Source organism: Microplitis demolitor, chromosome 5 (genome assembly GCF_026212275.2).
Source record: "Microplitis demolitor isolate Queensland-Clemson2020A chromosome 5, iyMicDemo2.1a, whole genome shotgun sequence".
Classification (NCBI taxonomy): Eukaryota; Metazoa; Arthropoda; class Insecta; order Hymenoptera; family Braconidae; genus Microplitis; species Microplitis demolitor.
The window spans coordinates 6,158,452-6,177,156 of NC_068549.1; the positions used below are offsets into that span (position 1 = coordinate 6,158,452).

The window sequence follows — 18,705 nt, forward strand, 5'->3', positions numbered from 1 at the left end:
AACGAGTGTGAATGTAGCAGACATCAGATAAATTTAAAATTATAAATAAATAGAGTAAATAATTAAAAAAATATTATTCATAACAAATGCATTTATTAATTTTGAAATTTCTTAAGCGTGTATTTTTTAAAAATTTTATTTTATTAATTATTTACTCTATTAATCAATTATTTTAAATTTGTCTGATGTCTGCTACATTCATACTCATAAAATTTGTCCCTATAACTTTTTTAATTTTTTACATGAGCATATTTTTAGTTTCTTTTTTTTTGTAATTTATTTGGGAAAAAAAAAATCCGAAAATTGTTAATTGTCAATTAACTTTAGGGTAATAATAAAATCTAATTAATATAATTGAAGAATATATCTAATAAAAATATTATTATTATAAATTTTATAAATGAAAATGATTTTTTATTAATCAACGATAAAAGAAAAGAGATAACTTTATTAATCGATTATTCGCAGTATAGAGAAAAATTTATTGTATATAAATGTGATTAATTTGTATGATAAAAGAATTTTACTCTCTGAAAAATATCCGATTTAGAAGAATAAATTTTATTTGACCCAGAAAATAATTCTTTTGAGAACAAATTATTTAAAATTTTAAAGAAAGTAATCTATCAGTTCGCGATTAATTTTTTTAAATACTTTTTTAACTCAGCTGCATAATTTCCTACTCAGAATAATTACCAGTCAGTTTGTAATCATTACTAATTATGTATATTTTGATTATATATATATTTGTTACTGATTAAATTATTTGAAATAAATTTTCATATTTTCAATAATTATCAGTTAATATAATTAGTCTAATTAATAGTAATAATAATAATTATTATAATAATAATAATTAGTATTATTATTATTGTAATTAATTACCAATTTAATATAAATCGGAATCATGAAAACGGTTAAAATAAAAAAATATAAAACATAATTTAATTTTTAATATAACTCTTTATTTGTTATTAAATTAAAAAATAACTTCAATCACTATATTATGATTTAATTAATTATAATTATTATTAATCATTATAGCAATTATTGATACTTAATTTAAATAATTAAACCAGTTTTCATATCTGCGAAAAAATTTATGTGCGTATTGTAAATAGACTAGGCTGTTAATAAGTAATTAAAAGTATGACAAAAACAAACACATGATCAATAAAAAATAATTAATAATTATAATTTAAAATACATATGTATTTGCGGTTAAATTATAAATATATCGAGTCACAATTATCAAAGTTGATTGTATAATTCAAAGCAAATGCTAAATGAAAAATCGATTATTAAATTAATGCAGGAGTTAAAGTAAATTGTATAATATATATGAAATTTTCATGATCTTTTTTCTGTTTCTCTTACGTAATTTTAATTATTTGTTTCAAAATATTAATTTATATAAATATCACGGAAAAAAATAGCGGGAAAATTACGGCTTCAAAATCAGCAAAGTCCCTCTACTCCGAAATTGTGAAAATTATACCATTTCTGAGACACAGTAATTATTACAATTTTATATAAGACTTTTTTTAATCTTGAATAGCAAACAGGTTTTCTTTAAGTTTCCTTCAACTAAAAATATATAAAAAACTGTAAAATTTGGTATCAATAATTGTAATTACTTTACTACAAGTAGCCTCAACCCAGGTCACAAATAAAACTTGATTTAGACAGTTTTGTTAAGTCGAAATTTAGAGACGTTTTTCACAAGACAAACTCGAATTTTTTTTACGGAGATATGAAATGTATCGAATTTCCGCCTTGGTTTATAAGGCGAAAAAGTCGAAATCTTATCGGAAAATCGTCGGCAAATCGATAACTTGAAAAGAAAATAAAGTGAAACAAACCTGAATCAAGTTTTAGTTTTGACCCGGGAATTATTACAGCGCAAACTATAATACTTGAATTTCTTATACGAAAACCTTGTTTTTGCACTAAAAACTGTAATTTTTCCACTACTCTTTTTTTCATGTAATTATTATCAAAAAAATGTTTTTAAAAATACTTATTTTCTAAGCATTATTACTCTGATTTAAAATTTCGCCTTATAAAGATTTCAACTGGTCAAATGATAACCGATTAATTCGTCAATAAGACGCAATTAATTAATTGATTAATGGTATACACGTGTAATAAATAAATAATTAAAAGACGAAGTATTAAATCCATATCTAAATATTTAAAAAAATATTTATGATACTTCAATGAGTGCAACTATTAATCATTAAATACTAAATTTCCAAAATTTATTTGACTTCAACTCCGTTACAAAACAATTAATGATTAGTGTTAAAAAAAATAGTGTGTTTATGGAAGAGCGCGAGTATGTGAAGAAAATAAAAGTAAACAATCTTAAATATTACACGATATAAATTTTTTTCTGCTTGATAAAAGTCAGTCTAAATTTTAAATAATCATTAATATTATTATCTTATTATCCATTAAAAAACAAACATAAATAGTAAGTATTAAACCATTGACTAGTTAAAAAATCCTCCATAAAAATTAATTCCGTAAACTCTTACAGTACAAATTTAAAAAAAAAAAAACCTTAGAATAAAATCTATAAACAAATTTATGATTTAGTCGGTGGCTCTTGCTCTGTTTTTTTGGAGGATTTAGTAGTCGCAGGCTTAAGTTTTCGCTTGGGTGGTACAGGCATCTGAGAAGTAGCCGGTGGTGGTGTATCAGGAACAGACGTATCAGGATCTAAACTTTGGACTGATTTAGTCGTCTTCTTAACAACTTTGATAACCTTCTTTGGTTTATCTCCAGTAGTACTGCTGCCACTTTCTGCTGTATCGTCGGACGGATCTTTAATTTTCTTAACCACCTTCTTTACAACTTTTTTCGTAACTTTTTTACCATCGTCTGTTTCACCTCCTTCTGATTTTTCTTCCGAACTCTTTTTAATTATTTTTTTAACAACTTTCTTTTCACTCTTCTCCGCCTTTTCTTTTTCTGGTTTTTCAACTTTGATAGCTTCTGATAAACTTGCAGTCACATCAAGAGGTGGACTTGTTGGTGGAGTTGCTTCAATTACTGTTGGAGTACCCGGAATTATTAATTCCTTCGGTTGAGATTTTTCTGATACTTTAGATGATTCAGCCACTTGTTCATCTTTCGATGCAGCCACAGTTTCTTCTTTTCCAGTAATTATTTCTTCAACTCTTTCAGGCACAGTGGGTTCAGTTTCTTTAGCTTCTGAAAGTAATTCAGTTTTATCTCTAGATACTACTGGTTTTATTTTAGATTCAGGTTTAACTTCTTCTGAAGTTTTAGGCACTTCTTCAGGTACATTGTCTTCAGTAGTTTTAAGGGTTGTATCACTTTTTGATTCGGATATCGTTTTAGAAGTAAGTTGGCAGCTATCTGATTTTACAGCAGCTTCAGTCTCATGAGAACTTGAAGTTCCAACTTGAATACTTTCAGTTTCTTTTACTTTTTTTTCTTCTTCCAATTCAGTTTTTGAAATTTCTTTACTTGCTGATACTGCAGGTGTTAATTCTGCTGTGGGAATTGGTACCGATTGAGATGAAAAGCCTGTTGATGACAATGGTGTAGATATAGGTGTAGGTACAGATACTGGTGTTGGTACTGATGTTGGTACTGGTGTTGGTACTGGTGTTGGTACTGATGTTGGTACTGGTGTTAGTGCTGGTGTAGATACTGGTGCTGATGATCTAGTAGGTATGTTATTGATAGTTCGTAAATCAAAGTCTAAAGCATTGCCATTTGGTTGCATTATTGGTGAATCTTCAACAGAAGGTGATTGTGCAGGTGGGGATGGTTCAAGTGGCGCCTGAACGACAGTTGAAATAGATTCTTGAATTGGTGCTGAAATAGACGATATAGCTTCTTCAGTTACTGGTTTAATATCCTCAGAAACAGATTCTTTAATATCAGCCTCTAAAACTGACTCTGCAACTTGAATCGGAACAGGACTTTCGGGAATTGTTCTAGCACATGATTCTTTTAAAGAAGTATCTAATTTCGATTCCGTAGATTCATCTTTACAAGTTGGATCATCTGACGCTCTTGTAAATCCTGATGGGATTGTGGGTTTTTCTTCTTGTTTGGATGTTTCTGGTGTAGATGTTAATTCTTTTTTTGAAACCTCTTCCCCAGATTCTTTGATACACAGTTGTGGAGGTGCAGAAATAATGGATAAGACAACATTTGATGATTTTTCTCGGATATCTTTTTCGGTTAAGTCGTTTGCATTTTTATTTTCTTCAGGGCTTATTCTTAGATGGTATTCCGACGCTACACCTTGTTTAATTTCTTTTGCTGTTAAATAATACAATAAATGTTATAGTTATCAATAATTTGGTATTGGATAAGTAGTTATATTTTTATTATTAACAATTAATATTATTCATGCTCATTTCTTATTCATTAATTTTTTTTTATAAATGTAAGGTAAAGGCCCTAATTATTGACGCTGTATAAAAATTTGTGGACAGTATATAATTTCAAACACTATTCGCATACCACTAATAAATATGTCTAATCACATGTTTTGATAATCATAATTTGTCTTGTTTACGACTCGATATGTAAGTAAATGTATAAATATATCAATATGTATGTTATACATTAATGACTTTTAACGATTTTGAAAAAAATTTTAATAAAATCGTGTTAATAATCTGTACTCTGTAAATAATTGGCTCTTCTACCCTACGTATTTTTTTTTGTTTTTGTTTTAAACAAAATTTCACCGGTTGAATTAATTCAGTGACAGTGATTTTTTAATGATAAATAATGATGGTTACTTTAAATTATTGATTTAATTTAAATATTAAACGAATTTTCACATCAACTATATTCATTTTTATTATAATGTAGTAAAAATTTTTCTTTAGTGATATTTTTAAATATAGTTAGTATTAAATGATATATTGTGAGACAAGGGATGACTCGAGACGATTTCAGAGCAGGATGAAGTTGGTTAGCAAATCACACGAGGTCTGAAATCGTGTTTTATCTCGTGTAACGCATTATTTTTTTCATAATTACGCACTTGCATGTAAGCTCGTAATTCAAATGCAGATGATATGAAAATAAAATATTCAAATTTATATTAATATTGTTTAATGACTGAATTATTATCAAAGCAGCTGAAGCACACAAATAGCAGGATAATGCATGATTCAATTTATTAATTTTTTTAAACAAAATAATGACACGAAAACCATTTAATGTCGTGATATGACAATAAAAATTAATATTATGGTCACAATTAATGATTTTTTTTTCTTTTGTTTTTTTTTTTTTTGATAAAAAATTATGCTACATAAATTATAAAAGCCAAATTATAAATAACAGAAAATACTTTCGTTATTTACTATTGACTTCTTAATCACAAGAAATTAGTGATAAGCCTTAAAAATATTTACCCCAGTCAAGCAAAACGATAATACAAGATGTAGCAATAATATGACGCCATATTCTGTTAGTCGCTCTCCTCCTTTCCTGTTTTCAAACACTCAACTTTTAATTAAAAAAATACTTATAAATCGAATAATTAAAATTTTACCGTTAAAAAAATAAACTTTAAATTATTTATTAAAAAAAAAAAGTGGTCAACTTCTTGTTGATTCAAACGACCCATGCTTTTACTAAAAAATAAAAATAAATAAAATCCAAACGTAATTAATGCATTTTCCACGTTAATATATTAAGTTGCATTAAGAGCGATAGCATTTAATAATAAATTAAATACTTTTTTCGTTTTTACTTCACTTTTCAAATCCCCTGTTATAATAATGTATTTTAATTACTTTATTAAATAGTTTTAATATTTTTTTTTACACAATTTCATTTTATTGTTATAATTTCGCGTACCCTTTTTTACATTTCATTTATTAAATAAATAAATATATATAATTAATTAGACAATGTCACTCACCCGGTGTGTTTTCCGTTTCTGGAGTTTTTGTAGCAACTGATGGAGATGCTTTAGACTTTTCTTTTACTTCTTCTTCGACCTTTTCCTGAAAAGTTAAAAAATATCGGTTATGTCATTTCTTAATCATAAGAATACTTGTCATTATTTTTTTTACCCATCCTACGGTATTTTTTGTATTTTTTACAGAAATTCATTTTTTTAAGCTAGAGAATTATAATTAGCGACCAAATATTCGTATTATTTATCAATTTTCGAACTATTCGTCAGTTTTTGAATATTAGATACATTTTTTATATTCAAAGTTCGGACCGAATTACCAATTACGGGTTTTATTTAAACTCGAATTTACTTTGTCACTAGAAATTCCGGAATTTGATAAAAAAGAGAACTGGATTTTATTCCAAAAATTTTTTACAGTGTAACGAACAGTTCGAATGCTTCGCACTTTTCAAATAATTCAAAATTTTACAATAAACTTTAAAATTGACGAATTATTTTAAAACTAACGAATATTTTTAATTCTTCGAAAACTGAAAAATTTTGTGGCAATAGACCGCTTCGCTTTTGAGGTGTGCAATAATTCAAATTACCCGATTTGATTCTCACATTATTTCCACATCCTTAATGTTAATCGGCTAAGAAAATAGTTCCGAGAATTTGATAAATTTCTTAAATATTCTAGAAGAATTTATAATATATTCCTGGTTGTTAATAGTAATAATAATCATCATTATTAAAATCTTACTTTTGGTTTGGGTTTTTCAGTTTCCGGCACAATAAAAACAGTTGAACATATTTTTTTCCAAATATTATCAAAACTGTCACGTCCCATATAGTCGATTTGCCCTTCTTCCCAGCTCTGTTTCCTCATATGTTCTTCGAAAGCCACTTGTTCTGGACTCCTGGCTTCACCTAGAGTTATTTTAGACAACGCTCCAGCAATACCAGCCTACCAAATCAAATTCAAATCATATATTACACTTCTTATCTCAAAATAATGTTCATATAAATCATAATATTAAATTTAATATTCTGTCAGCCGTTAATTAGCTAATAGCTATAGGGTTTTATAATTAATTACATCAATAGACGATAATTATTACTTACACGGTTGGCTTCAACTTGCCCAGTGCCATGTATTTCAGACTCATTTGAAATACTTTTAAATTCTGTGTAGGATTCGGGAAAGGATTTACTGTCTACATTATTTTTATTGCTTTTAAAAGCAGCATGATCGTGATAGTCATCATGTTTTTTATGATTTAAATTCAGTCTGCCGTCAGTTGGAAAATTATTATTAATTTTTCTTACATTATTTGAGTCGTCGATATTTTTTCCAACTTTAGATTCTGTATTTTCCGGGGAATTATTATAATTATATGTATTATTAAACTCTAATCGTGCTTGTAAATTATTTTCAATTGTAAATTCATTTATTTTCTGTAAATTTGCAATATTTGCATCAAAATTACTATTCATATTTTTAGTTAGAAATTGGTAATTTATAAATCCCCTATTATTGTCAGTCGTGTCAAAATTACTATCGCTTTTTTGATCATTATAATTATTGGTTACGTTTATTGTATCATGTAATCTATGCTCTGTATCTCGATGATCAAATGTAATGTCATTATTTTTGAATGGAATTTCAGGCTGATTATGTTCATTATAGTGTTCATTATTATGTTCATTATTATTATTGTCATTATTAGTAGCATTAGTTGCTTCTACATAATGATCCCATGGATCTTTGAATTCAGTCAAATAATTATTTGATACACTGTCAGCTTTGTCGTACGTAAAGTCTGTCGGTGTATGACAAACATGACGATTTGATCTTGAAGAAACTGTATTTCTAGATGGTGTAGAAGAAATTGTAACAAATAAATTGTGCTCACGACGTGCCAAAGTGCTGGTGATCTATAAGCCAAGCATAGGTCATGCCAAAAACAGAAAAAATATAAATGCATACTAAATTTTGTTAGCTGATAAATAAATTCATTATTAATTAATTATTTTTTTTTTAATACTAAAATTGTTTAATCTATTAATTATAAACTAATAATTATAGTCGAAATTTTTTTGGTAAGAATATTTGGATATCAAAAAAACACAAGATATAATAAACTACAGTGCAATGCTATTAGTTTTGAGGAGGTCACTATTTTTTGAAATTATGAAAGAATCAATTTATATTTTCTAATTTTGATTTTTTTTTTATCTTAGAAAATTTTTTTAGCAAAAATTAATTTATGATTGCCGGTAGATAACGACCCCCTTAATTAGCTAAATAATCATTTTTATATTTTATAAGGGAACAGTATATTTGAACATGTATATGTATAAATTCAAATATCGCGTGTACTTAAATGTATATAAATTTTTGGTAATTACGTAATTATTGTCAAAATCTTGGATAATATTTTTGAATTACAATTCAAAAAAAAATGAATGCATAATATTAAGTTTGATTTATTTTGAAAATTTTGAATAAAGAAAAAGTTAATAAATAAATTTCTAGTACAGTAATATATATTTATATATAATAATAATAATCTTTATTGCATATACTGTACAACTTGCGTTTTTTACAGTATATATATAAATTTGTGTGAGTGTATTTTTAGAATAAATATATTCTTGCCAATTTTTCACACCTTGTGAATTGTAATTCAATATTATATTTCAAATTTTGTATGAAACTCTAATATTTTATCATTGCGTAATATTATTTATTATTGCAACTTAAAAAAAACTTAAGTAAATAATGCAATATATATTATTTATATATATATTAAAAAATAAGTATCTTACCTCGCTAAAATGCGGATCCCTGTGTTCTTTGCTTAGCTTGCGGAATCAGTAAAAGGTAGTAAGCATTATAATAATCACGCAAAAATAATAAGAGTAGTTAAAAAACAACATATATTATTAACTCATTATTAAAATTCAAAAAAGTAAATATATAGATTTTTATCGATTATAGTTTAGAGAAAAAAAATTAATGTGATAGATATATATTAATTTCACACTTTCAAAAATATAGATTAGTTATTAAGATTATTTTGATTACATTCACTTTGCTTTGGATTCAATATTATTTTTGGTTGTTTTTTTTTTTTCATAGTTGGTTTTAGAAAATACCTACCATGGCTGGAGATAATTGGGAGTGGACATCACGGCAAAAAATATTCCACCAATGCTGAAGAAGAGATTGAACATGATTTGAATCCGGTGACGGATGAACTATTCCAGTTTGGGTGTCGAAATATTGTAACCATGGTTTTGTACTTCCGATGAAATGAATAATTCTCACTTCTTCTCCAAATCTAGAAGGTAAAACCACCGAATAATTTTTTTTAACCCACTATTGATAAATAGTACGCGTAGAAAACAATGTTGAAATTTTAATAGACTATAGTATATTATTTGCTTCAAATTAGTCTTGTATACTAATTTTGAACAAAGGCTACAATTTATTTAAAAAGAAAAAAGTAGTAAGCATTTATACCAAAATCCAAAATATATGAAGAAACTAAATTTATAATTTGATGTTTAAATTTTAAAATAATCACTCATTTCATTCGCATAAATAATCAATTAAGTTCCGTTAATTAATAGATTATACTTTACATTAAGTATTAAAAGGACAGAATAAAATTTACGAAATAAAAATTAAAAATTTTGATATTCTTACTACAGAAAAATAAGTACATGGGATAATAATCATTGATAATGCCCATGTAAAAATAGATCGTTCTAAAAATTTTGCAAAAAGATCATACAAGTGAACTTTCAAACAAGACAGTTCGAAACTTACACTGATAGAAGGATTTCTTAGCACTTAAAAAGATTTCTTAGTATTTAATAAATCATTTCTTAAACATAATTTAAAATTAATTTATTCTGTTTCTTCCGAGTAATAAATAATAATAATTAATTAAAAAAATCAAAATCTTACTGTTTGTATGCTGGAAGATAAGAATAAGTAGCAGTTGAGCACATGTTGTAGATAAAAGGTAAATGTTTAGAAATATCTTTATGAGCCCAATCGCTGAAGTAAAGATTTAATAGACCCTGGTCACCGCCATCAAACGAACCCTTTGAAGCTGCGAATGCTGTTAATGATGCAAATGTTTGTTGCGATGGTTTGAATACAAAAACACCGGAATTGAAACAATCAGGCCAGCCTACATCTGGCGCTGCCGATAATTCTTCGCGTTCAAAAAGTTCATCACAGTTACGAATTACCTGTTCATAAATAAATGTTTATTTGATTACATTTAATTTATATTTTACTCTAGTATATTTTTAATATTTTATTTATAATTATAAACCTACAAGAGTATCAGCATCAACAAAGACACATTTTTCGTACTGTGTCAATCTCCAGCAATGTAATTTTGTAAATGTTATTCCTAATTCCGGTCTTGCTAGCAATGCGAGATTTGATTCATCTCGAGAATCAAGAACATTTACTTCTTGAACTAATGTAAAAACTGATGACAATTTTTCCCTTTAAATAATTCATTGTTAATTAATTAATTTACTCGTTTTATTACGAAACTCAATCTTATATTTATGATTGGGAGACAAATCAACAAACCAAAATATTTTTTTAAAAATTCAAATCTCAAAATCATGAAAACTAGATTTTTTTTTTGTCACCAACACAGGTAATTTTGAGTTTCGAAGAAATAAAGAGTAATTTCATATTAACTATAATATAAAAAATGTCTACTTAAGTCAATAAACTCCTTGATTACAGAATCATATGGTCCATTAAAATCGATCTATTTAAATTTACTCATTCATCAGAAATTTGTTATCAAGAATATTTTGACAAAATTGTTTTTAATTCGAATCGATAACAATATCTCGTTATTTTATAATAATTTCTAAATTGTCTTTTTTAACTGAAATTATCATTATTAGGGGATTGTTTTATCAGAATATGTGATTATTTTTTTAAATAATTTTCAGTGAATAGATCGTTTTATATCAAATTTATAAATTTTTGAAAGCTAATAAAAATCAACAATAAATCAATTTTCATTTTGATATCCAAAATATTTAGTTGCGTGTCAATAAAATTATCGATGTAAAATTTAAGTATGTGTAGACCTAAATTTTTTTTCCTTATGGAAATCCAAAAATTTTGATTATTAAATTTTTTTTTCTATTATCGACATTTTTACTCTCAAATTGTATTGTAAATCAAAGTCTTTACTTAAATATATTCATAAAATTTATGTGAAATTTTTTTTGTCGTTTTTGGGAATTCCTCATTCTTAAAAAAAAAAAAAAAAAAAATTGATCTACTTATTAAAAATTCATAAATTTTTTTTTTTTTTAAATATCACCATACAGTAAAGTATCCAGAGTATTTAAACAAAAAAAAATATAATTTTTTTTGGTCTCAATATTGCCCAGTTCGACTCAAAATATTATATATTCACTAATAAAAAAATATAAAAAATATTGACTGCTTTAAGCTACAAGTTGAAGGTTTCAAAGTTTGAGGTCAAATACACGTTTAAATTCTTGGCAGTAATTTCGGGCGTTATTAAATTTAGCCATAAACTTTAAACTTGAACTTAAAATTAGTCATTTAATTATTTTAATAAATTAATTGAATTAAATTCAATACTACTATCATTTATTATTTAATTAATTACCTCATAGCGCCTGTAACACCCGGAGTGATAAGAACAGCAAGATCATGTTTTGTTCCCGCTCGTTTTAATGAATGCGCTAAAACGAGAGCTCCAAGAGAGTACGAGTCATTGGTAACCATCGTTACCCAAGCAAACCCTGGAAAAAAATTAATTATAAATAATTAATATTTACAATCAATAATAATAATTTATAAAAATTTTGAATAATTATTTGATGTCAATGTCCATCAAATGAACTTTAGTTCCGCGTGTAATTTAGTGAACACCAAAATAACCGATAAAAGAGTTCAGTGTCTTATCAAAAAAAAAAAAAAAAAAAAAAAAAAAAAAAAATAGTTGTGTAACTATTCGCGATTCAATTTTATCAATGTTTATTATTTCATTAAAAGGCTGTTTGATTAAAAAATATTTTTAATGTATTTCTTTGAAACTTAAATTAAATTAATGCACAAGCATAAAGACGGAATGTGTCTCGATGTGCCAGAAAGAAAGATGAAGAATAAAATTGGGCTTAATGCCAAGTCTTGATATATATTTAGGTGTCTTTATGTTTAATTTGCGTCGTACGATGTGTGTATTGTAACTTTTGAAATATTATCATATTTAATCATTTTTTTTTCTTTTATTACATAAATTTTTCATTGAAAAAAAAATTTAACGCGATTCATTAAATAATTTATAATGAAAAAAAATTTTAATTTAATTTAATACTGACTGACCCTGTGGGCCAACCCCGAAACTGCCCAGAGAGCTCGGAAATTTTATTATTAGTAAATTTTTGAGCTCTTCGAGATCAAAAACCGATTGGACCTAAAAAAGATACGTTTCGTTGAAAATATTCATTTTTGTCCAACGTTATTTTTTAAACAAATCGACCGCTTTTCACGTGATCTGCGGCAATAGAAAAAACTTGTTTAGACTAAAATTTGATAAAGTTTAGATCGATTCACGAGTTGGACAACAGAAGCTTGAAAAATCTTTTTTGAATTTTTATTTTTCATATAAATTGTAAACTACTCGAGTGATCGACTCCAAAATCTTATCAGTTCTAAGGCTTAGTGACACACACACGCACGGCAGGACGTTTATCCGGAACCAGTCAAAATAGATTCCTAAGACTTTAAAACGTCGAGATCTGATATGATAAAAACTCGATTTTCCAAAATCGAACCGAAACCAATAACTTCCTTTTTTTTTTAAATTTTCAATTTTTATAGCGGGAAGTTAAAAAAAATATAATGGATGAATCAAATTGTAAGATTTTTTTTATACGAAATTTTTTTTAGTTGATAAGAATTTAATCTATTGTATGATATTTTAACGTTATCAAAATAAAATATTGATTGCATTAGTTTATTATACGCAGTTGATATTAAGATGTCAATTTATAAGTGTGAATCATTTGAATATAATTATATGTATACATATATTTATTTTGTGGACATCTATATAAAATAAAATTTTTTGGCACTTGCATCTTGTATCTGCATCAATTGCGTTTGTTAACACGTGTCAACTTATATATTTCACAATTACATAGTAAACGTGTTTTTTCCGGCTTTAAAATAATTTTGCAACTAAAAAATTATAAATAAAAAAACTTGTAAATTAAAAAATAAATATTAAATAATTCAAAAAAAAATTTTTTCATTAATAAAATTCTGCTGTGATTTAAATTTAATGAGACGTTGAACTCAAAACATAAATAAATTTATTTTTTACGTTCTGTTTTATAATAGAATTTTTTTTTTAAACTGACATTTTAATAGCTCTCAAGCAAAGCTGAGAATGATAGTAATGGTAATAATTTATTTTGATACATTTACGTTTTTTATTTTTGCACTAAATTCATTTATAAGCTGTTATATAATATATATTATTCAATACATTGAATATTTTTTTTTTAAATTCAAATTTTTAAATTATATATTTTTATGAAATAGTAAAATTTAAATTCCTTATCAAATTATAAGTTATCATTTATAAGTTATAACATTCGAAAATTTGAAGAATAAAGAAATTAGGAGTGAACTTTTATCCGAGTTAATTACCTCATTTGGAGTTATGGAGTTAAAAAAAATTACTCGTAAAAAATAAAGAGAGTTTTCGTTAGCAGTTCAGTTTTAATTATTTTTTATTGACTTCAATTTGTTACATTCGATTCTACAAAATGTAATTTGAACAAAATTATTTGCAAAAACTTGTTCCCGTTCACTAAATATTTATCTTGTAGAAAAGATTTTTCATTTTAGTTAACAGCTTAAATAAAACCCATAAGCATAAGCCCGACAAACGATAGAGGTATATAGAGCTGAGCTACATCAGTTCAACTGTGTGGTGTCATTTGTCACACGTCATCTTCAACCTCATCAACTGGGCCAGAAGTCCCTGTCATCTGTGAGGGTCAGTTCTACACGAACCACGTGACGGGGTGCAATTGACGTCAGAGCCAAACTATTCAACAGCCTTATTCGAAGTAAAATAGACGCTTCTCATATGTATTTTTTCAAAATTTATATGAAATGTAACTTATTCCAGTCAATATTAATTTTATTTGAAATACATAAAAATAAATAAGAACTTATGAATTTATTTTAATATTCACCCACGAATTTTCTTAAAATAAATATTATAAATAGAAAATAACGTTTGAAAAAATTTTAATACTGTCAGTTACTTGAACTATTTCACTGGCTCAACTCAAAATCCAGGAGGACCATATCCTTATTTTGTAGCAAAAATTTTTCAGTTAAAATTACCCTAAAAATTTGGTATCGTAGAACATCTGGTAAATATATAAATGTATACCACGTGCTAACTAAAGATAGCACTTAACATACAGTACTAATGAATACTATATTTAATAATGCATCACAGTAAAAAATTTTTTGAATAATTTTCACTGAAGAATTTCTGCGTCAAGTTATTTTAAATTTTCTAATAACAGTATCGTGTTATTTTAATCGTTTAATTTATTGTTTTAATTTAATTTAATTTTTCAGTTAGTAAATTATCACTTGGTTACTTGCCAAATTAATTGCTACTATTATTTGCTTGCTGATAATTAATTTAAATTTATTGAGTTCAGTATCAAATTTATTTTCAGGTAATTAACAAGTAATAAATTATGTATTGAATAATGTATTCATGTTATTTGTTAAGATATTTGTAATAATTACGATTAAAAAATTGTAGCAATAGTTTTTTGTAATGTATGACTTGAAAAAAATGATGTAATTTTTAAATAATATTTATTTATGAATTGCCTGTGTAAAAATAAAAAGTTCAAAATTTCGAAATTTCGTAATATCTCAATATTAATAGAAATATAATTATAGGATCGAATTTAAATTCTACAAGGCCATTTCCTGAAAATTCGGTCATTTCTTACTAAATTTCTCAAATGTAAAAAAGTTACTGAACAAATGATCATAATTTTTGAATTTCAATAAATTTTTTCATGGCTAATAGTATGAAAGTTAGAAATTTTCAGTTTTTTCGAACTTTTTGAAATTGAAAAATAAATTGAATTTGAGCCGCGAAAATAACCAAAATTTACTATTTTTCAATAGTTTTTATCGATATGAAAGTTAGATTTTTTCGAACTTTTTTTCAAACTTTCAAATTCATGGGAACTACTAGAATATCGTAAATTTTGATTATTCCGCAACTCAAAATTTGATATTTTTCTATTTCGATATTGTTAAAAAAATCAGAAATTCCAAACTTTTATACGATTTAGTAAAGAACTATTCTCTTGAAAAATTTTAATTCCGTTTCTCTAGAAATGAAGTTTTACAAAAGTTCAAATTGTCTCAATTTTTGAAGTTCGACTTCGAATTTTTTTTTATACGGGTAATTTATTAATCACTCTATGAAGATGTTAATCAAAACAAAAAAAAAGTTTAATTGATATATTAAATAGAAATTTTTTTTCACATACTACATTGATGATTGGCTCTTAAAAAAAAAAAAGCGAATAGAAGAACAAGACTCAAGTGTTTAAATTCACTCAAATTATTCTACGATGAAGAGATGTGGCCGGAGAAAGAGGAAACCTAGCAGATCTGGATTTAAATGTAATAATGTTTCATTGAAGAGAACAATAAAAACTCTGGGCATTAGATAGTGTAGTAGTAAACTTGTTGCCATCTCCAGTATTAAATTACATATGTATGTTTCTTATTTGTACGGACATAGAGCAGCTGTAACTGAGTATTAAAAGTCGTCTGTAGTGTCTCTAAAACCTTGATAAGTTCAGATTAGCGAGGTCAAATTGATTATCATGTAGCTCAGTACCTTGTATTCTATGGCCAAATTAAATATCGCGTTTATCATAAAAATTATTTATTTTTTACTTCAGATATAAAAGTGTCGGATTTTATTTAATTGAATAATTGAATAATATGGGTAAATATCCGGTTATTTTAAAGTCCAGTAGCTGGACATGTTATACAAAGTAAAGTGGAAACTTGAGATTTAGTAACGTCGCGACGACGTTAAACCGTTGGCTACCATACGCTTATATTTACGCACAAGACGTACATTCTCTCACTTAATTTTATTTTTTTACGTTTTTTTATTCACGACTAGGTGTCTCATAATAGCACGGGTTCGCGAGGAATCTACACATTTTTATTATATTTTTTATACATTTTAAATCATATATAATATATGTAATATTACATAAATATTATATCAATTTTCACAATATTTATTTTTAAAAACAATTTAATGAATTTATGTTATATACAGATTATTGTTTAATATATATATGACTACTATGGATTATAATTTGAATAATCCAGATTATAAAATATGTTACGTGTCGTTCATTATCAACTTTGATACTTAACATTGAATTGAAATTTTTTTAATATAATAATTTAATTGAAAAAAAAAAGTATATTGTTTATTAGTTTAAAAATATTTTACGATTTTTCACTTTAAGGTGATGAAAAAAATATGAGTTAAAAGGATGACAAAAGGGCTAAGTGTGTTTCTAAAATAGTAAGAGATAAATCTGGGATGTCTGGAGACGTGAGGGCTCTAGATGTTTAAAATTATTTCTGACTACAGTACTAAAAATATATATATATACATATACATGTGTACAAATTTTATTATAAAATTATTCTTTATAGATTTTGAATTTAGGTTTATTATAATAGTCATTTATTTAATTTGTAAAATTGAACTTTTTAAAAATTTTAATTTTTAATTTTATTTGAAAATTTTTCAAAATAAATGCATGTGCTTGTATCAATAAAAGATATATATAGCAATAAAATTGATTAATTACATTTTTGCACAGGAAAAATAATTTCTTGGCATGAGAAAAATTTGAATTTTCAAGTGAAAGCAAAAATTTTTGTAGGAAAGAGGGGAGTAAAAATTTCGGGCCAAAAATTTTCTTTATTTTATGCCTGCTCGCTGATATGATTTTTTATAAAAGTTTAAATTTCGAAAGTCAAAATTTCGTTTTCCTAAAGGTCATAACATCGGACACCATTTTAATTATTTATTACTAGAGTAAATAAAAATTAGAAGTTATATTTGCATGTACATATATATTTTTATATAAATTCGTTAAGTTAGCAAAAATATGTAATGTACAATAATGACCGCAATGATTTAAATTTTAATTCTTAAGAGGGAAGGGTTAATAGCGCAAGCGCTGTATCATTTTTATTAGTGAGCGGGAAATGAGGCGAAGCTGTAATAAATTGATTTGTAATTGATGGTATTGGTGATAGAAAATTGATTGAATTTAATCAATTGATTGTTGCTGCGTAATTTTATTGATCGGGCAAAGTAATACTGTTTGGTAAGGTGAAAAAAGTTAACTGATAATACGTTTTGTCTTTTGAGTGGAAAGTCGATAATATGAAGAAAAAATGAAATCGATACGCAAAATTTTCAAATAATTGACTTTGTATTTGAAGGTCATTTTCTCAAGACCGGTTGCTGGCGACGTTTGCGCACTATATATCTAAAGAAGAATTTAATCTTGAAACATTCCAGTCTAAGTAGAAAATTTATTATCGAAAACTTATAAATAGATGAGACAAAGTAGATAAAATAATATTTGAATTAACTTACCGCCCATTTTTTATGGATTATTAATTGTATTGTAGATAATATAAATAGTACACTAGTCACAAATAATATCAAAAGTTACAAAAGTAAACGATAGTTAACGTGCGTCTTCTATCGTTGTCGTTACACGAGTGGCGACTGGGCGAAACGTGAAATCCGGGATCATCTCATATATATTTTTTTGGGAAGTCAACTTACATAGGATTTAAACTTATCGATCGTTTGATGTCGGTAAAACAGGGCTGGGCTGTATTTTTTGTAAATAAAGTAGTTTACATTGTTCAGCCGACGAAAATAACGAAGTCAAGTTTAGGGCTTACGTTATCCTAAAAGATCAGAAAAAACCAAATGAAATAATTACTATCAGTTCATGACAATAAGGAGTTACGGAATTTGAAAATAGATGGGAGCACAAGCTATTAGAAATTGGTGGTTTATGTCATTTTTAAATTGGCGGCAGATAATGAACACATTCAGATTTATATTCCGACCACATAATCGTAGAAAAAAATATCAAAAAATGAAGTTATAGGGCGACAGATGCTTATTCACGTTTAGAGCGACCCCCTGCATAAGAAAAATAATAACACCTTTGGAGAAAAGCCTCAGAATCTTAGCAGGAGAGCTATTGGCCTCAAAAATAAGGGAAAATAACCAAAAATTACGATTCTGGACACTTATTCGTAGAAAAAAAGTAAAAATTATAAAATTAGAGCGACAACTGTTCAGACGAAAAGAGTAAAAATTATAAAGTTTTAGGGCAACAACTGCTCAGTCGCGTCAAATACGACCTCCTGCACTGGTAGAATTATAATAGCAATTAAGGTAAGATGTAGAGTCTTAGCAGAAGGGCTATTAGCCTCAAAAACTGGCAAAAATAGGCGAAAATGGTGATTTCGACAGTTGTCGCCCTATAACTTCATATTTAGTATTCTATTTCTTACGATTATGTGGTCGGAATCACCATCTTTGCCTATTTTCGAAGGCAATAGCTCTACT

The 18,705-nt window shown here is 26.3% G+C and overlaps 1 protein-coding gene across 4 annotated transcripts; it reads right to left on the reverse strand.

Annotated features, from left to right (window-relative positions):
- Positions 1-1,100: 1,100 nt before the first annotated feature.
- Positions 1,101-17,837, reverse strand: LOC103574467 (cell surface glycoprotein 1). Of its 4 annotated transcripts, XR_008403675.1 has the most exons (11): positions 17,710-17,837; positions 11,608-11,743; positions 10,271-10,445; positions 9,891-10,180; positions 9,078-9,258; positions 8,744-8,779; positions 7,037-7,849; positions 6,675-6,878; positions 5,930-6,014; positions 5,418-5,493; positions 4,216-4,305 (listed from the first exon to the last, which is right to left on the reverse strand). XR_008403675.1 is itself a non-coding variant. In XM_053738967.1 (10 exons), the coding sequence occupies exons 1-10, from the start codon at positions 17,714-17,716 to the stop codon at positions 2,591-2,593; spliced, it is 3,642 nt and encodes a 1,213-aa protein (XP_053594942.1). In that variant the 5' UTR covers positions 17,717-17,837; the 3' UTR covers positions 1,101-2,590. The 4 variants fall into 4 exon arrangements, 3 of the variants coding, with proteins under 3 accessions (XP_053594942.1, XP_008552140.1, XP_008552141.1); XM_053738967.1 differs by lacking the exon at positions 5,418-5,493 and having other exon boundaries at positions 1,101-4,305; XM_008553918.2 differs by lacking the exons at positions 5,418-5,493; positions 8,744-8,779 and having other exon boundaries at positions 1,102-4,305; positions 7,037-7,369.
- Between the last annotated feature and the right edge of the window lie 868 nt (positions 17,838-18,705).